Source organism: Dissoconium aciculare (genome assembly GCF_010015565.1).
Source record: "Dissoconium aciculare CBS 342.82 unplaced genomic scaffold K489scaffold_7, whole genome shotgun sequence".
In the NCBI taxonomy this organism is placed as follows: Eukaryota; Fungi; Ascomycota; class Dothideomycetes; order Mycosphaerellales; family Dissoconiaceae; genus Dissoconium; species Dissoconium aciculare.
Genome location: NW_022984957.1, coordinates 453,285 through 472,356, shown reverse-complemented (window position 1 = coordinate 472,356; position 19,072 = coordinate 453,285). Strand labels below are relative to the sequence as shown.

The 19,072-nt window shown below is 55.1% G+C and overlaps 8 protein-coding genes across 8 annotated transcripts; 2 read left to right on the top strand and 6 right to left on the bottom strand.

The window, feature by feature from the left end:
• Positions 1-296: 296 nt before the first annotated feature.
• On the bottom strand, positions 297-1,568 carry K489DRAFT_370949 (uncharacterized protein; the record flags this gene model as incomplete). The annotated part of the gene is made up of 1 exon (XM_033603200.1): positions 297-1,568. The coding sequence occupies one exon, from the start codon at positions 1,566-1,568 to the stop codon at positions 297-299; it is 1,272 nt and encodes a 423-aa protein (XP_033459104.1).
• A 296-nt stretch (positions 1,569-1,864) lies between these two features.
• K489DRAFT_231727 (membrane-associated proteins in eicosanoid and glutathione metabolism) lies at positions 1,865-3,301 on the bottom strand. Its single transcript, XM_033599819.1, has 6 exons — positions 3,134-3,301; positions 2,995-3,028; positions 2,842-2,865; positions 2,463-2,698; positions 2,320-2,402; positions 1,865-2,217 (listed from the first exon to the last, which is right to left on the bottom strand). Exons 1-6 carry the CDS (start codon positions 3,166-3,168, stop codon positions 2,162-2,164), a joined length of 468 nt encoding a protein of 155 aa, XP_033459103.1. The 5' UTR covers positions 3,169-3,301; the 3' UTR covers positions 1,865-2,161.
• A 2,709-nt stretch (positions 3,302-6,010) lies between these two features.
• Positions 6,011-6,649, bottom strand: K489DRAFT_231681 (uncharacterized protein). Its single transcript, XM_033599818.1, has one exon. It carries the CDS (start codon positions 6,480-6,482, stop codon positions 6,162-6,164), a length of 321 nt encoding a protein of 106 aa, XP_033459102.1. The 5' UTR covers positions 6,483-6,649; the 3' UTR covers positions 6,011-6,161.
• A 558-nt stretch (positions 6,650-7,207) lies between these two features.
• On the bottom strand, positions 7,208-8,011 carry K489DRAFT_231666 (uncharacterized protein). The gene has a single exon (XM_033599817.1). It carries the CDS (start codon positions 7,912-7,914, stop codon positions 7,465-7,467), a length of 450 nt encoding a protein of 149 aa, XP_033459101.1. The 5' UTR covers positions 7,915-8,011; the 3' UTR covers positions 7,208-7,464.
• A 2,943-nt stretch (positions 8,012-10,954) lies between these two features.
• Positions 10,955-12,256, top strand: K489DRAFT_320133 (kinase-like protein; the record flags this gene model as incomplete). Its single annotated transcript, XM_033601434.1, has 1 exon — positions 10,955-12,256. The coding sequence occupies one exon, from the start codon at positions 10,955-10,957 to the stop codon at positions 12,254-12,256; it is 1,302 nt and encodes a 433-aa protein (XP_033459100.1).
• A 785-nt stretch (positions 12,257-13,041) lies between these two features.
• Positions 13,042-14,502, bottom strand: K489DRAFT_319967 (S-adenosyl-L-methionine-dependent methyltransferase; the record flags this gene model as incomplete). The annotated part of the gene is made up of 2 exons (XM_033601423.1): positions 13,042-13,392; positions 13,699-14,502. 2 exons carry the CDS (start codon positions 14,500-14,502, stop codon positions 13,042-13,044), a joined length of 1,155 nt encoding a protein of 384 aa, XP_033459099.1.
• Positions 14,503-15,669: 1,167 nt separating this feature from the next.
• On the top strand, positions 15,670-17,929 carry K489DRAFT_380794 (uncharacterized protein). Its single transcript, XM_033604958.1, has one exon. The coding sequence runs from the start codon at positions 15,709-15,711 to the stop codon at positions 17,755-17,757; it is 2,049 nt and encodes a 682-aa protein (XP_033459098.1). The 5' UTR covers positions 15,670-15,708; the 3' UTR covers positions 17,758-17,929.
• A 299-nt stretch (positions 17,930-18,228) lies between these two features.
• On the bottom strand, positions 18,229-18,984 carry K489DRAFT_370944 (Isy1-like splicing factor; the record flags this gene model as incomplete). The annotated part of the gene is made up of 1 exon (XM_033603199.1): positions 18,229-18,984. One exon carries the CDS (start codon positions 18,982-18,984, stop codon positions 18,229-18,231), a length of 756 nt encoding a protein of 251 aa, XP_033459097.1.
• Positions 18,985-19,072: the final 88 nt, after the last annotated feature.

Here is a 19,072-nt window from a genome sequence, read left to right as displayed (position 1 = left end):
TGCCTCGGCCGGGGTGCAAACACCAAAAATAGATGCATTGTAATCGTCGCCGTTGTTGTATGTATGTAGGTAGGAAAGAAAGCTCTCGCGCGTCTAATTCAAACGGATCTTTAATTTCGTCTCGAGAGAGAAAAAAGGAACAGAGAAAACGAAAACCTCACACCAAGGCAATAAAATCCACTCCACCCTATCCTCACATCCCAATCCATAATATCCTCCCGAACCCCAAACATACCATCCCGAACCTCCTCCTCCTCCGCCGCCAACGACGCCAACGACGCCAACAAACCCACCCCTCATCCCTCCCACCCATACCCTCCCCCCGCCAACAACCCACCACCGACCCCACCTCCGCCCACCTCCACCGCCATATAACAACCCCCTCCCCCTCCCGAGAAACACCTCCGGTGCGCACAGACCGCCTTGCAGCAGACCCTCTGCTCGACGATCGTCCGCGCGCGACAGCGGCAGCACGTCCAGCGCTTGGCGGGCGCCCAGGCGACGTCCGGCCGCGAGGACCGCGGGTCCAGGGGCGCGGCCCACAGCGTGCGGTGGTGGTGTCCCCGTTCCCGTCGCCGGCGGGGCGATGGGGGGCAGGATGCTGCTGCCGCCGCTGCCGCCGCCGCCGATGCCGCTGTCGGTGGGGCGAGCCGCGTGTGCGCGGGGAAATAGGCCGCGAACAGCGGCGTGCTGGGGGACGACGGCGGCAGGGCAGGGCCGGCCGCCACCGCGGGGAGCACGGTCCGCGGGGACGGCGTCGAAGGGAGGGGTGGGGTCGTGGTCGTGGAGGTCGTGGTCGAGGACGGGCAGGGCGCGATCAGAGGGAGGGGGGACGGGGAGGAAGGAGCGGGGAAGTCTTCGAGGGCGTTGTGCAGCGCTGGGCCTGCTCGCTCCGGCTGCGTGAGGTCCGCGGCGGTGCACAGGGGTGGCGAAGCTCGTAGGGGCCAGTCTTCGTTGTACATCTGGGGTTCTTCTTCTGCTTTTTCTTCTTCTTTTTCTTCTTGTTCATCTTCTTCTTCATCCGGCACGATGAAGCGCGGAGGGAAGGTTTCGTATTGCGAGGAGTCGGCGCGTTTGCTTCGAAAAAGACTGGGGTCTTCTGCTCCTCCTCCTTCTCCTTCTTGAAATCCCTCCTCGCCAAGGGTCGACGTCGGAAGCCAAGCGGCATTCCTCGCGAACCTGATCAGGCCGCCGGGGCTCTCGAAATCGGGATCATAGCTTTCGGGGAGGGCCCGTCGGCACGCTGCGGGGTCGTTGGCGCCCCTGGCAGCGGGACTCTCGCGAGCGTCTTGTTCACAAGAGTTCGGGTGGGCAGCATTATTGTCTTCGGGCGCGGAGTAGAAGGCGTCGTCGCTGTGGATTGTTTCGTATGATTGCCTCCTCGTCATCGTGCCCAGATTCGTCATGTCGGAGAGCCTCCTGAGGCATGCCCCTGCTGTCATGCTCGCCGAAGAGGAGGAGGAGGAGCTCGATGATGAGGCCGAGGAGGATGAAGTCGGTCGAGACATCTTGTCGAGCAGTGGCCATGAGCATGGCATTCGGTGTGCGTCTCCCGTAGGCGAAGGCATCTTTGAGAGATGTTTCTAGTTTCTGGGATCTTGCTGCGCAAGCGCAAACCAACAGGTGCTATTCAAATTGGACAGAGGTGAAATTTCATGGACTTGGCGCGTAGGCAATGGAATCAGACGAGGGAACTCCGTCAGATTGTTGTCTGAGAGGCACGGTGTCGCGATAGTGTTGGGAACGGGCTGCAAACAGCCTTCTGGGGGAGGAACGGAATGGAAACCAAGGAAACGATTTGACCCTGTGGGACGCTGGACACATTTTCCTGGCTCGTCAATATTCATTGATTGTCTAGTGCTGAGGTGTGGCCTCAATCCGGTCATTTCGAAGAGGAAACATGACCAGAGGAATCAAAGGTGGTTTCAAATTCGTCATAACATGACGGCGGTCTAGAGGCATCTGTGAGCATTTTGGGCAAGTATAAACGGACAGGAGCATCGTAGCAGCGCAAGCCGCCTGACGGCGTCGTTTTTTCTGCGCGGATCAATCGAGATTCATGGTCTGCTGAAAATACTGTACTTTTGTACATTCTGTCTGCAATCTTTTTTTAATCAACCCGTCTTGGCCGGATTTCCGGATTTGGCGAAGAGTCTTCCATCTAGAGAACCAGCTTGATTCCGGACCAAGCGGACAGACCCCAGAGGCCAAGTTGAGCTGTTCAGAATTTACCGTGAATACGTTAGTGAATAGTTCGCTGGACGGCCATCCGTCGACTGATACTGCAATCGATGATGTTTGTTGTCACGTTGGACTTACGCAGAGCGGCAATGACATAGCCAGCAACACGGCCCTTGCCCTTCTCAGCAGTAGGGCTGGTGTATCCAATAGCGTAGATGATACTTTATGTGAGGTTAGCTTCATGTCATCGACCATCATCTAACGCCACAACAATCACATACCGTCCGACAATCCATACGGAGCCCAAGGCAGCAGTGGTGACGGGGTACTGCACGCCCGAGATGAGCAGAGACAGAGCGACGGAAGGCTGAACCTCGAGGTAGTTGCCGTGAGCCCGCTGAGCGCAGTTCCACAGATACTGGGCCTTCTTGGTCTCCGCATCGGCGGCGGAGTGGTCACCGGAGTCGGCGTATGGCTTGGGGTATGGGACCTTGGCGTTGCGGCGATACATGCTGCCCTGTTTGATGGAAGAAAGTACGAAGGTCAGAAGAACAACTCATCTGGAGAGACCATCGCTGCTGCATCAGAGAGAGCATTGGCGACAATGCCAGGCTGAACTGGCACTCTCACACGTGATGCTCGGCATCAGGGGAAACTTACTCGGATACCGTGCCAGAATGCGACCTTCACAATGACAAACAGGCAGATCACGTCAGCCACTTGCGGATGCGTTGAAGCTCCAAACCTATTCCTCGGCGTTCAAGGCAGAGGATTTCCAGGGCACAGGAACCATCGTCATGGTAGGAGACATACGAAGAAAGTCGCGCTGGTCACGGCGACGACATAGCTGCGAGAGGGAGGCCACAAATGTCAGTCATTTCTCTATGATCTCGTTTGAAGCTGTAGACTTTCGACAGAATTCCGTCCGAAGCCACAGGTGGATCGCGCTCACCCGTATTCCTTGGGGACGATGATTGCGAGAGACATGGTGAAGTCGATTTCGGGATCTTCAGAAGAGTGATCGTATTGAAGGCAAGCTTGATGTCGATTCGATGGTTCACGATCAATGCGACGATAACGTGGTGACTTTATATGCGATGGAACGGTTCTTCCACCAGCAGAGGCTTCTGATCAATGATGAACCCGTTGTTGATGTCGTGTGTTGTTCGCTCGCTAGTGTGTATATTCCCCTTATTTCCACCCAATTCGAAGCGGACGTTCACCTTAGCTCGGCGTTAAGGTGTCTAGATTGCGATGGGCCGAGGAGTTGGTCAGCAAATGCGCTGTTTGGAAACGGTAAATAACAAGGTAAACTTGAAAAGGACGATGAAAGGACACGAGAAGGCGCAATGCAATGTCCCAATTGATTTTATGATTCAAGGTGATGCCTGTTATGCTGCATCAATCCAGCATCTCGGATGGATTCTAGTCCCGCCTTCCGGAAAACATTTACATTATTTCCCATCTCGTCTTTAATGAGCCGACGAAGGACAGTCGTTAGGGTTGTGATTGGTTGGTACGGCGATTCGTGAGAACGAGAAACACCGTCTGATATATCATCCAGGAGGTCAACCGCGCACACGCGTTCGAGGATTTGTCAGATCTCAATGACCGTAAATCACCAGATGCAGAGATAAATATTACTTCGCGTCTGAGATACGATGTCATGTCTGAAATATGATTGGCGGCGAGACAAGGCGCTTCCTGCACGAGACTGCAACACGTCTCTCGACATGGCCGTTCCAGTGACCTATAATATTCAATCGCTCATGGTGGATAGATATGCCTCAGCGGATCTGCTGTCGTTACTAAACAACTATATTGAACAACAGAAATCAATCTTGTCAATGACCGTCGTCCAAAGATCTTGATTCAGCGTTCATCCAACATCATTTCACATCAGGAGTCAAATACAGAGTAGATTGCTTGGCATTTCGTGGACTATCCCATCAACATCCCAGAACAAAGAGACAGGCGTCATATGAGAAATAATCGACCAGCCTTGGGGCAGCATCAGGACCTTCCGAAACGCCATATACCCCTCCTGCTGCTCGCACAAGATCCTCGGCGCATCTACGCCAATGGGTCAGCGAAAAGTATATACGAAGCGAGCTGTTGCTACCATGATTCAGTTCTGATACTAAGGCCGGAGCCGAGAAATTCAAAGGTAGACCACACCGAATCAACGCTGCTTGGAGAATGATACTCCCTGACGGCGAGCGAGGAGGTGAAACACCAGAAGCACCGTCAGTGGAGAACAGTTGCTTATGCCACTCATCATTAGTGTTCAGTCCTCGCGGGAGTTTGCACAAATCTGAACATGAGGTTTGGAATTTGAAAACCACGCAGGGTGAAGGAGCGGGTTTCTGTGGTGGATAAAAGTCCCCGGGCCTTCTTCGACGTGAGAAAAGCCTTGCATGTCCCAGCCAGACTCTCTGAGCCGACTGATGTGCATCACGCCAGCTTCTTTCCGACACTCGTCTTCCCTCCTCCCATCCAATCCGTCATACCTCTCAACTAGCGGTTGTGGCTACTGTATACCGAATCGAACAACCATCCTGGAGGGTGGAGGATCTACGAGATGATGTAGCAGCGTGGAGTGATCAAGTACCTATGTATACCCCACGGCAAAAACATTCGAACAAGGCTAGAACGGGAAGATACACGACGCTGGAGTCGCTGGACCCCGACTCGTAAGTATACAGGCACATGCATCATCATACTGGAAGAGCGCAATTGCAATAGCTACCAGAGGGAAAACAGACCGAACGAGACGTGCCCTTTGCAAGGAAAGTCACGCTCGACATCCTTCCCAGCCTTGCGATGTGCGATGGGATGATGTAACATGGAGTCGGGCGTGACTCTATTGGCCCATCCCCACGGAATGACGCCTTGCGCTCCGACTGCATGGTTCTGGAGCCGGATCGCAGACTGAGAAGCGGATGGCGTGCGCGTCGCGATGGTGGGAGGCGTTGTCACGATGGGGAACGTGAGCGTCGATTGTTGTGGTAATCTGAGGTGAGAAGGCTGTGGGTGGATGACAGTAGGATTGCATGAATGTGAGACACGGACGGAGAGAGTCGCCCCAGGCTGGGTATGTGTTTATGCTGTCTCAGAGCTGCATGCATACGTGGGACTGATGATGGGCCATCAGCAGCGGCAGCTTGCAGCAGCGTGGTCAGCGGGCAACTGGACGAGGAGAAATGTCCCCGAAAGGGCTGATGGGCAAAGCAATGCACGAGCTCGAGCACTACCCGCGGTATGCTTGGGAGCGCTTTGGCAGAGGCGAGGTGCGGACATGCATCATCACATGCATGTTTACCTTTCGTCGGTGTCCCATCGAGCGACTGCCTGGTACGCCTGGCTCGCCAAGCGGAACGATGATATCGGATTGTGTTGGCTTTCTCGCTGGGGTGAGATTGAATGGGTTCAGCACCAACCGGAGTTTTGTTCTTTTGGCTTTTCTATTGTCCCGCCTAGGCGAGTGACCCTTGGCTTCTGATCAGACGTGGCAGGGGAATCCCCCGTGTCTTGCTTATCTCTTTCGCCAAGGGAACAAGATTGAGGAGAAGGACTGCTGTACGTCCGCCCGTGACGACGATGAGGATTGACGGTACATGACTTGTAGAAAAGCCAAGAGTGTCTAGGTACTGTAGGCTTGGACGGTGGATAGGCCCTATAGGCACCCGAAAATCTCTTCATACTTCCCAATCTCGCAGGTTGCAGGAAATGGTGACATTGACTCTCGTCGGTAGATACCTGTATGTGAGAGAGAGAGATAAGAGTCGAGAAAGTCATGGTCATTGTGTGATGTCAAATCAGAAGGAAACCGCATCGCGATCATAGCGTCTCCTGCAAAGTCAAGTCCACCTCGAAAATGCACGTATTTGTTCAGCTCTGTGATGAAGCAGGACTGCAAGGTGACTGGCTGAGCTTGACTTTTCGCTAAATCTGCCCTGTAGTTCCATCACCATCGATGATCATGACGAGTGGGTCGTCCTGTAGTTCCGACGCAAAGGAGGACACAGACCAACGGACGGAGAGATACACAGCGAGCGTGGCGCGTCGATCTCTCCCTCCGCCAAGGACGCGACATTTGTATGCCAAGAGTCGCTAGGGCGGTGGATGGTTTCCGGGCAGCGGCGGCGGCCAAATCCACTCAATTTGCGCTCAACGGGCGTCTGGCGCCGAAAGGTTGATCGTTGTGTTGATGATGTTGTTGTCGTCGTCGTCGTGGTAGCGTCGCCGTGCAGTGCAGTGCAGTACAGTGCAGCGCAGCGCATTCCGCATACCGCATACATAGGGCCACATTAATTCCCAACACACACATACACGATCGTGACCAGGTAGATTCAAGACCATCCTGTTGCAGCGATCGTGCAGGGAGAAACGCCCGTTGTGATGAATTGTGATTAGGGATCGTGGCCGGACATTCGTCCCTCGACTCCGCAGGGCGAAACGCCTGGCGATTGCAAGCAGCAGCCCTGACTAGTGGGAGGAATTGGAGGACAAATCGATCGGGTCAGACCGCCGCCGAAGATCTCTGAGCCCGCGGGCGGGTAGTGATTCCGACTCGCTCGTTCTGGTCATGACGATGGCCGACCGTTGACGAATGGTGGTGATGAAGATGGTGAAATACTCCCTTGAGGGGTTCGTTCCGTGGAGATGACCGTTATGTTCTGCGAGCAGTATCTACAGTGTCGCACATCATCGCCATCATCGCGTCCCATCGCATTGAGTAGTGACCCGAGAGCATCGGTGGTTTCCTGTCAAACTATACCACAGGTGAATTACCACGACCACGACCAACACCACACCCTTTCATCCCACAACCTGTGAGCCCGAGAGAGTTTCGTTAGTGACGAGAGCTCTGTTTCGCTCGCCGGATCGTCCTTGTCGTGCTCGCTCCCTCCCCCCGATTCCTCACGCTTCTCGAAGGCATTCTTAATGATCCGCCCGACTTTGGCCGGGTAAGGTGGACTACACAGGATATGCTTTCGGTGATGGACCCATCAGCGCTGCGTTTCTACACTCGTGTTGTGTTGATGTATGCAAAGACAGGTAGGTAAGCTTACGAGAAAACCTTAGGCTCAGTGCTCTATTCTAGCTGGAGGTTTGCCTTTCTCCCTTGTGATACCGCCCACCCGTAGTTCCCCCCAAACAGCCTGGTTTTGGAGGGTTTCTTTAAAACTCCTCGATCTTTATTTCCAGTCTGCGGCCACACCCTCTGCCTGGATTGCCTTTGATCGTCAAGAGCAGAGACTTGCTTCCTTGGTTTCCGGTTCACTGCCACAACCTGCCACGAACGCAGATCCTTGGTACAACAAACGGTGCCATGACGCTCATCGCCCCGGGAGAGGCAATGCGCGCGGAGGACCGCACCCAGTCAATTCCAAGAGAACGATCATTACTACTGCCGCGGAATGAGTACCTTGGCAACGGCGGGATCAGAGGTACTGCTGTACAGCACTGGAGAGTCGTTGTGGTGGTGGTGGTGATCCGCAGAAGCAAACCATACATCTGCAGCAGTGACAAGCCACACACGCAAACGTCTCTCCCTAGTCCGTCTGGGGGAGCCGATCGGGTCCAGCCCTCTCCTTCCTTTGCTTCCCTTTCCCTCCATGCCTCGGGCCTGTTTTTCCACAGTAACCTCAGGGCTGTAGTGATGATTATCTTTGCGCCGACAGTACACCACCTGCACCTTCCACCCTGAACCCGCGTAATGTTCAGCATGCACAGCTGGGCAGTATACCGAACTCCATCCCCCAAAAGTGCACCTGGGCAATTCGCGATGGCGATCAAACAGCCTGATGCCTTCACGCATGTATGTATATCCACGATCCATCGGTATGACGGTACACTTGGCTCTCCCTCGTCATGTCGGATTTGTGTCTCCTGCACATTGTAGCACTACTGTACAGGTTTCATGGGTCCTTTCTCCGCTCGCTCGCCTTTGCTGCGCGCTGGCCCCCGTTTCCAGGCCAAGCAATCGTCGTGCTTGGCGATGTTGGCTTGGCGGTTCATCTCTGCTCTGTGCGTGGTCCTATTTGCGCTCGCTCTCATCATTTCATGGGGTCTTAGTGGTCTCCCTGCTCGTTCGTTGGCTCACACATCCATGCCTGGTGCTGGTTCTGGGTCTCTCGCCGCCGCCGCCGCCGCCGCCGCCGCTGATGCTGCTGCTGCTGCTGCTGCTGCGGAGACGTGGGCCGGGGTAGGTCTCTGAGCGATTAAATGGTACTCAGGTGGCCAGTGGAAGGGATCGCAACGCACGACGAGCGAAGCACCTCGTCATTTATTAGCGATAGTCTTGGATCGAAATAGTCTTTCATCTATCCTCTCGGCTTGCTGCTCGCGTGCCTGCCTGTGTGTGACTAGACGATTCGTTGTTGGGAATGGTCTCACTTGGGTCCTCCTCTCATACATTTACCATCCTCCGTCCTCCGTCGTCGTTCGATTCGTGTATACCTTCCTCTACCACGCAGACAGAGAGGGATGTGATGGAAGAGAAGACGAGGGACCAACACCAAACCGACGCTGCTCGCCCTTCTCTCCTCTGTCCCATGCTCGATCTGTGAGCATCCACCTCGCACCAAAACGACAGTGCCCTTTCGGACCGAATAACTTCCTCCCAACGACCATGTTGGCAACCGAGCGAATGGCACCCGCGGAACACCAACACGACTATGGATCGCGGCGATTTCGCAGCCACTTAGAGGTGCAGTCCTATTACATTGGCGCTCTGGGTGATTCTGAGGAGAACGAGGCCGGCGACGAGAACATGGATACGGACAAACGCGCACGCGGGCGTGCAGCGAAAGGAAAGGCGGCAGCAAATACAAAGGCGTCCACTACAATCAGGGGAGCAGCAAGAGGTGGTGAAGGACGAGATCGGAGTGGTGGTGGAAGCGGTGGTGGACGAGGTGGTGATGGTCTAGATGGGATTGGACTCGGAAATGTGGCGGACGGAGCTTCAACAGCGGACATTGGCCCGGGGAGTAGTGGACCACCACAGACAGCGATTGCGGCCATGGTGGTAGCAGCTACAGCCGCGGCGAACGTCATTTTCACCGGCAGTGCGAGCGCCAGCGATAATGACCGGGTGGAGAGCCACGCACAACGCAGCCTGGGCAGTATTCACAGCAATGCAGGAAAAAGCAGTGCGGGCGGGACAGGTGAAGGGAATAATAACAAGGATGATGATGAGGTCGAGGGAGACTTTGTGATGGTCGCGGGTGAAGGCGCAGGTGCAGCAGACGGCCGTGGGACGATGAGAAGAGGGACAAATGGAAAAAGTAACCATGACGGCAGCGGTAGAGGCGGCACCCGCAGGAACAGCAGCAGCGGCGGCGGCAGCGGCAGAATTGCGTCCACCTCCACCACCAACTCCAGCACGCGCACCGCGAACTCCAGCAAAACCGGCCAGAATACGACGACGGTGGTTTCCACGATTCCGATCATACCCACTTCATATCCTACTCGCATCGCCACCACCAACACCAGCTCCTCCTCCATTGTTCATCACACCGGTCCAGAGGATCGATCGTCATCCGCAGTACTCGACGCCGACGAAGAGGAGAGTATTCCCGGCGGTGGAGAATTCCTGACCGTGGGTGAATTCTTAGCGAGCAGTGCTTACTACACATCGTCCGCTACTCGGTCGGCAAGTGTGCCATTCCTCAGCGCTTTGCCCACGTTGTCCAGCACCAGCAGCAGCAGCGAGAGCAACAGCAACAGCAACAACTACAGCAGCCACCACACTTCCACCCTCTCCTCTTCCTCCGCCAACAAGAATAATTCCTCCACCACGACTGCGGCCTCTCAGAACATCACCCGCACACCTTCCGCACTGGTCTCGCGCATCACGCAATCCGTCTCATGGCTGTCCTCCTCCTCATCTTCGAATAATTCCGCTTCCCGCAGCGTCAGCTTTAGTGGGCCCTCCACCACAAGCCCTACCACCACCATTTCCTCGTCATCCTTCAACTCCAACAGTAATAATCCACAAAACAAATACTCAACCACCACCACCGCTGCCACCGTCGGCCGTCGGGCTTCTCGGCCTACCTCGTCGTCGCCAGCCCTAGCCATCCCGCCGTCGCGATCTATATGGACACGTCGATCGTCGCGACCCAATCTTGAGCCGTCCAGCCCAGTCGACGACTCTTATCTACCGCCCGCCCAGGTTCTCCATAATCACCCTCAGCAACCTTGGCACCAGCCCGTGCGGACCACGACGAACTACCACACCTCCATCTACGCGACTTCACCCTCCGCCGCCTCTTCTGCTCCTGCAGCGGCGCACGTCGACGTCGACGACGACGACGACGACGACGACGACGACGCCGGCGACGAGCACCTCGCGCTCTCGCAGTCCACCTCGGCGATGGCCACCATGACGGCTTCAGCCGAGATTCCGCGCATGAATCGCAGTCAGCGCCATTCCACCATGCCGCCAGTGACCGCCGCAGGGAACACCGCCGAATCCCGCCCGGGCTTCTTCAAGCGACATTTCCTACATCGTCGCCAGACTAGCAGTCTGGATGGCATTTCGTTACCGGGCACCCCCGATGACGTATCACATCGCTCCGACTCGTCCACTCCGACGACGAAGGATTCTCCGACGTCACCTTCCCTACGACCGGCCCAGGACACCGCCGCTCCCACCAGCGCGCTGTTGGCCAACCAACCTACCCGACACGATGGCATCCCACAGATCGTCATGGATGAAGCCATCGATGACCTGCCGTCGCCAGCGACTGATTCAGCACAACCCATGGGCCGGACAGCATCTACCCGAGGCGTTACGTTCCAGGAAGACGGTCTGCCGCCGCCATACATCACGCGGCGGGTCAACTCGGCCCGTCGCTCCTCGATTTACTCGCGCACATCCGAAACAGGTAACTACGAAGAGGGCGTCGACGAAGGTGTGGGATCAAAAGCACGGAAGCTGTCGGTGAAGGTTGCTGATGCGGATTTACAAGTTGGCGAAACTCCCCTGCATGAACACTTTGGTCTGTTCTCGCGCAAGGGCAAGCAGGAAATCGGCGAAGGTGGTGCGGCTGTCGTTCGGTTGATGAAGAGCAAGGCTGATGGTGACAATGAACGCGTCGTCGCCGTCAAGGAATTCCGCCCTCGGGATTGCGCCGAAGAAGACGAGTACGACTACGAACGGAAGATCAAGTCAGAGTATGCCATCGCAAAGGCATGCGTTCATCCCAACATCGTCAAGTCGCTCTGGCTGTGCACCGATCATGGCAAATGGTTTCACGTGATGGAATATTGTCAACTGGGCGACCTCAACGACCTTATCGCCAAAGACTTTTTCTCCCTCACCGACCGATTATGTATGTTCAAGCAGCTCATCCGCGGCGTGGACTATCTTCATTCCCGAGGGATCGCTCATCGCGACCTCAAGTCCGAAAACCTTCTCGTGACAAAAGACGGCTGTCTGAAGATTGCCGACTTTGGCACTGGGGAGGTCTTCTCGGGTCCTCATCCTGGCATGCGCAACTGCCGCCGACAGTCGATCGCCGATCCCGACGCTCCTATCCAAACTTGCCAACCCGGTTGGGTCGGCAGTCACCCATACATGGCGCCGGAGATCTACCAACGGACCGGTCCCTACGATCCCCGTGCTGCCGATCTCTGGTCAGTCGGCATCGTGCTCGTCACGCTTCTCTTCAATGTCACCCTCTGGCAAGGCGCCGGTCCCGAACACAACAACTACAACATCTATGTGGGCACATGGGATAAATGGCGGCAAGTCTTCCCCGACGCCGAGATCTGCGAGGGTCGCCCACTTCCAGAATTCTCAAATACGAAGCACTTCAAGGCTTTCAAGGACCCCGCCACAAAGCGCATATTATTTGGCATGCTCCACCCCGACCCATCAATGCGATGGACCGCGCAACAGGTGTTGGACTCCAAGGCAGTCACTGATTACGAGTGCTGCCAGCAGGATGGATACAGCGACAACATCAAAACTCGACAGAAGAAAGCCCTGCACGACCACCGACCGCCGGACCAGCGCGTCAAGAAGGGCGTCTTTGGCCTGCATCCCGCCAGCCCCTGTTGAGCAACCTCGACGACTTGCAACGCGATGCGACAATTAATGACTTTTCGTGTCCGCGAAACAAACGTCAAGAATGGAACATTCAATTCATCGGAAATCACCAGGATAAGTGACCCGCCGTTGGGAGAAATCAACACGAATGACAGAACAGAGCCTTCTTCCCAATTCGCACAACCTTGCGACGTATCTCTTATGCAGCATGAAATCAATACAGAGTTTACAGCAGAACTCTACAGGGTCCGAATTTTTACACGCCTCCCATCTGAAACGAGGGCGGCGCCTTTTGTTACTGGGAAAAAATCGCAATTTGCAGCTTGATATCAATTTTGCACGTCAGTCTGCATTTGTCGCATAAGTGCGCCATCTTCGACGCGTCGAACCAGACGACAGCGTCCGAAGTTTTACCTTAAAGGAAAGGGCGGGAAATATCACAAAACCTGAACGAATAAAATTACAAAAACATGATTTTCCTGTACGCATGAGAAGAATTCCTTGTTCGCAGCGAAAGAACCCCCACCATCGCCAACTATTCATACATACGCACAACAACAACAGCTTAACAAAAAAAGTGTCCACTCAACCTCCGATGATCCGTCCTTCTCTTTTTCTTCGCCTCATATCTTCTGGACACTCATCATCGAGTAGAACCGCTCTCTAAACATCATTCTTCCATCTCTCCCCGCTTCTCCACCATCAACGATCCCTAGGAGAGGGAAAAAACCCAAGGGAAGACCCTGATGTCACAGGAACATCCCCACCTTCCCATCCACAAAAGAAAGGGCCCAAGCTCACCACAGATCCCACACAACGCCCGGCACAACCTGCCTCATGAGCGCCCAATGCCTCCTCGCGCTCTCGAGCTGCTGTTCCGCCCACAAAGCTTCCTCGCCTACCTCCAGAACCTTCTCCGAAGTCGTTTCGGGAAACGGCATCTCGTACTCGGCCTTGGGGACGAGATATTGTCGCCGGCTGTGGGTGTTGAGATAGTCCGCTTCAACCGGGGTACGGAAATCCCATGACGGCGGTGCGGCGGCCGCGGCGGAGGAGGAGAATTCGGATGTATCGGAGGCTGTGTTGAGGCAGAAGATTACCATGTTGGTGAAATCTGCCTCGGAGCGATCGGAGTTTGGGGCTTTCTGCTTAGTCGTCGATGCTTCTGAAGAAGCGGTTTCCTTTCGGGCGTTTGGAGCGTTTGGGATGTCCCTCGCAGCAGCAGCAGCAGCAGCTGCTGCTGCTATTGCGCTGTTCTCATTGTCGACGTCATCATCATGACTCTCATCATTGATGTTCCTCTGTCCATTCTTCTTCTTTTCATCATTACCGTTAGAATCCTTGAAATCAGAGTCTTTCTCATCGATGTTGCTCTTCTTCTCCGTCTTTCCTCCCCGCGGTGCCCGTCCATCTCCTTTCTCTCCTTCCCCAGGCGAAGATGAAGATAACGGCACCGGCGGCGGTCCATCGCGGAAAATCCGACAGTTCCTCCTCCCGTCAAAAACCCGCTCAATCGTGCCCAGGACATGTCCCGTCAGCGGCAGACTCAAGTCTCCCGCGTAATTGATCGCAATGACGCCCCCGTCCTCCCGCAGTCGCGCGCGCAGATCCCGAAGGAACTGCGCCGTGAACAGCGACAGCGGCGACGCCCCGCCGGTGAAGACGTCGTGGATGATGTAGTCAAATCTCCGGAGTGGGGTCCCGCCGTCGTCGTCCTTGCTGTCATCATCGGGAATGCTCTGACCCCCCGCGACCCATTCCACCGCGTCCGCAATCACCGCAGTGTGGTTCCCCGGCAGCGCGAACCATTTCTTCGCGAACCGATGCACGGCCGGGTCTAGCTCGACGATCGTCGTGTCGATCCTGTGCGAAATCAGCGCTTTCGGCGCCGTCCCGATCCCCAGGCCGATGACCAACGCCGAGGCATCACCGTCTGCCACCGGGGATTTCCCCCCGGGGCTCCGCACGAGCCGCACCGCTTCGAGCATTTCGAAGACGGCGTAAGTTGGCTCCGGCACGAGCCAGTGCTGTTGCGTCTGACGTTCCTGCGTGAGCAGCCATTCGCCGCCGAGCAGGGAGTGGTCTGCGCGGAGCACCCGGTAGACGGCGGAGTGGTTCTCCAGCACCGAGATGTACCCCGTCGTGGACCAGGCCCGGTCGACGAGCAGCCAGTCGTGGGCCGCGAGGCGGTTGTTGAGGCGCATGTTGGAGAGGTGGGGGTTGAACAGCGCGGTGCCGAGGAGGAAAGGGGTGATCATCAGGGTCATCGGCCGCCCGCCTCGTGGTGCGAACGCCATGTGGAGGCCGGCGAGGAGCAGTTGGAGGTTGGTGGGTTGGAAGATGTCGGCGAAGGTGGAGCTGCTGACGAATTGGAGGAGGAGCTTGGACGGGGAGAAGAGAATGCCGCTCCACATCAGGATGCCGGCGAGGCTGAGAGGCTCGAGGCTATTGCTGATGGAAGGCGCGGGCCTGGATTCATCTTGGCGGTAGTCGGCGAGTAGCAGGAAGGTGATGGCATTGTAAGTCCCTAATAGGACCAGGATGTGGTGACTCAATATGTTTAGCAAGAGAGGGCCATTGGTTGGTCCGAGCGACTCGTAGGTCCCTTGAAGGAGAAGCTGAAGCACGGGAACAAAGAAGGCCCAGACTACTCGGATTTGTGATACGAGTCTATCCCGGTCGAGTCGCTTTCTTTGGGAGTAGGCAAGGATGAAGCCCAAGCCGAAGCTTGCTCCGTATAGGATATCTTCGTGGTCTTGGCTTGAGTATCCGCCGAAAGACGCACTCAGAATTAGATGATTCAGAGGTTCGTTGAGGTGTGCTAGTAATATGAGTCCGGCGCCTCTCAACAAGTCGAGCGTGATGCCGAAGACGGTTTGTGCGTCCATTGTCGGCGGTCGTGCTCGGGTCTGGCGTGTTCAGATGCTCATCTGAGATCTAAAATCCGAGTCGTGCTCAAAAAGTGGCTATACGCCCCTATGTCATAAACTCAGGCTTCAATCACTGGAAGCAAATCAAGATCCTTCCGAGTCTGGCACTGGATATGTATTTCGATACACTTGACAAGAAGTGCAAAGAACAATCCTACGGAGGCCGACAGGTAGGCTGTCGAATTGGAATCTTTACGTATGTTGCCAAGGCACTTCTACCTATACAAGGTGAATAGTTTTTACAATTGAGCATGCGAGGAACGTCACTGCTACTTTAATAGATGCCTATAAATTATGTGCACATAGATATATCAGTGAAGTGCAAGTAAGGGAGGTGGTTGCGGAGATCCCTCCGGCCGGCGCAACCGACGTCAGTTGTTATTATCGATTGTTGTCCCGGCGACCAATCAGCCGGACATGAACTTCGCGCAGGAGCTGCACGCCGCACTCACGCACACGGCTTATACTGTATATGTAGTCATTCCTATAGATTCTTTAAATTGAAAGAAACAGAACAAATCTAAACTTTGAATAATGCCTCGTCCGAAGACCTATGGAAAGAAGTCACGGCCGCTGGGCGAATCGCACGTTGTGGATTTCTCAAGCCCGGAACAGCGAAGCCGGAAATGTTCGACGACAATTGATTTGGATCTCATCGAGAAATGCACGAAGCTTCGACTCAAATCAGATGACGCAAGACCAGAACCAGGCCTGAAAGATCAGAGAAGAATTCTGGGCGAAAGGAACGCTAACTGCTCTACGGTGAAGAAAGGCACTGAAGTGGGAGTTTCCTGCCAGCCGGAGGTGAACTTGAACGTGGAGTCTCGCTCTGCACGGAAGCATGTTTCCAGACCTGTCAAAGAAGATATCAAGAAATCGGAGGTGGCCAAAATTTCGACAAAACATGAGACTGTTGTGTCTTCTCCCAGAATCTCATCCAATTCGGACCGGCCGAGGAAGACCAACACGCACATTTTCTTTGATGATGAGAACACGGATGCAATTGAACACCATGGGGAGGGAATCGAGCATATCACGAGGCTAGCATCGACAAGCACCGATGAGAAGCCGTTACGGCATTCGGAAGCCGGCGAAGTCTATGACGAACATTGCTCTTCACTCCTGTCACTATCTTCACGGCCTTCGTCAGCGTTCTCAACCTTCGAAACCTGGTCGGCCGAGGTAGAGTCCCATTTCGCCGTTTCAAAACTTGCGGAAGCCTCCTTCGGCGAAGTCTATCGACTCTCTCTCCTGGACGACATTCCCGAATTCTCCAAAGCGGACGAGTCAGTATTTAAGATTATCGCGCTGAAAAGCCCATCGGCCACGCATCCCACCGACAAACGCAAGAAGACCGCACTGCTAAAGCGAGAGGAATTGATGAGCACTCCCTCTGATGTCGCCAATGAGGTCCGCTTGCTACAACGCATGACCCACATCCCTGGATTCACCAACTTCCGCGATATTCGGATCCTGCAAGGCCGTCCCTCAGGCCCGTTCGTCGCTGCATTTCATGAATTCGATAAATCACAGAAAGCAAAGGGCAAGGATGGAAGCCATTTCCCTGATCCAGCGAAGAAAGCCAGTTATGCTGAAACGCAATTGTGGGCTATCATCGAAATGCAGGATGCCGGTACAGATCTCGAGAGGTTGGTGGAGGCGGGACGGTGTACTTCAGTGTGGAGGACATGGGACATCTTCTGGCATACTACGCTGGCGTTGGCAAAGGGAGAGCAAGGAGCGAGGTTCGAGCATCGGGACCTGCATCTCGGAAACATCTGCATAAGAAACATGCCAGGCTCATCATCGTTATCATCGTCTACAGCACGAGAAGCCGCTGAGGAATGGCTGACCGAGGACATCGACGTTCAGCGGAAGCTCGCATTCACGCCGTTGGATACGACCATCATCGATTACACGCTGTCGCGAGCTACAATGACTTCTGTTGAAGACGACGAGGATGGGGATGAACTCGAAGCCGATACTGATATTGCATACATGGATCTTTCACGCGATCCAGCCATTTTCCAAGGCGACAGCACCGAAGAGTATCAATACGACATCTATCGGTACATGCGCGGCGTTCTCTTTTGCGACGACGCCTACCACGACTTCGACAGTAACGGAAACTCTTCGCCTGAGGACCACGAGATAGGCCAGAATGATGCAGATGGCTCGGTACGGACATGGTCGGAGTACCATCCACAGACAAACCTCGTTTGGCTGCATTTCGTCCTGTATATGCTGCTTGAGCAGATCGTGTGGCCCAGCGAGACCCGCGCACCAAGCAAGCGCCCCGGCAAAGGAAGCCATGCGTATAAAGACGAACAAGCCAAACATAAGCTCCGTGTCGCGCGACACAAACGCGGCAAGCACCTCGAAGCCATCCTGCTGGAGCTGCAGACTATCCTTGACCCAGCGCAGATATGTGCCAACGGGGTGAGATCTGCGGGAGATTTGGTTGCGCTTGCTATGGGCGAGGGTTGGCTTGATCTTCAGGACGTCATAGGCCGGATGGATAGCGCAAACGATGATGCGGATGAGCTCGAGATGGAGTTTGAGGCGTTGAACCTTGAGGGTTGACCGGGCCGGCCTATCTCATTTGGGTCCCATGCGCATTGTCAGGATATTTTCGTGTTGTGTTTTGAGCGTGCATAGCGAGCGTTGGCGTTCAATCGATATTTCCTCTTTGACGATGTGACGTCGCATAGCGTTCGAATTTATGGCATTCTTCTTGACACGCATCGGCTCGAGAACAGGTTGATTGTTCCTGAGATAGACGAACTGTGCTCGTAGATGTCACCAAGGCCCAGTATGCGGCACTTATCCCGCCCGCGCTGTCTCCATCGCCAGAACTTTGCGTGACGATGTATCTCAATGAAGCGTTCAGCATGTATTGGCTTTCGTGAGACGCGCGTGGACGATCATCATATCCAGATGCCGTGAACGGAATAAGAATCTTATGGCATCGGGAACTGTCTTCCACGCCTGCTCCATTCCCAGCTTTGATCGTGAGATATGCTCATGTCTCAACTTCAATTCCCCGGCGTGTGCTCATAGTTGGTCCAGCAATTTCCGTTTCCGTCGCTCCAATAGTTCCGCCTCCACCTCCTCCGCCGTGGGCAACACCCACGCAACACCGTCACCACAGTCTCCCGGCAAGGGTTCCCATGTCGCATCTCGCGCCTCTCCATCTTCACCGCCGACCAACAAGAGTCTCTCAAAAGCCTCTCTCTCCTTCGTATCCTCGTATGCTAGCAGCGTCCCGTCGTCCTCGTCAAGATTGTACCCATAATACGCCGCGTCGACCTTGGCTCGGAGATCCGCCCGATTATGTTCTCCCTTCTTCTTCTCATCGTCATCGCCGGGTTTCCGTACCGCTGCCTCGAACAGCTCTTTCACACCGGGCAGTTCCCGCGCCCGCCCGAAATACCTATAACCCTTCCCACCGCCTTCCACCACCCGGCCTTCCGCATCCACCACCTTGCCGCCGCCGCGCATGTAATTCGGCCCGCCCAGCTCCCGGATTCGTTTCTCCCATTGCCATTTCTCGCGGAAGAGACGGTTGAGCTCGTCATTGAGGTCGCGCAATTGGAAATCACTGAGCGCCAGGTCTTGGATCTTGGTGGTTTTGCGCGAGATTTCTTGCAAGACTTGTCCGCGCCAGCGCTCGCAGGTGGGGACGTGCTCCTGCTGCGAGATGGCCTTGGGTCGCCGGGTGCGGGAGGTGTCGAGGATTCCTAGGTCGGCGGCTTGTTGGGCTCGGAATCGAAAGAGCATCGATTGCGCCTTTTCGGAGTTGCGCGCCATGATGGGCGAATGGTGAGATCAATCGCTTATTTAGCAGGTGGAGCTCGTTCAAAGGCCTTGTGTGTAATTTGTTGACGACGTCTTTTGG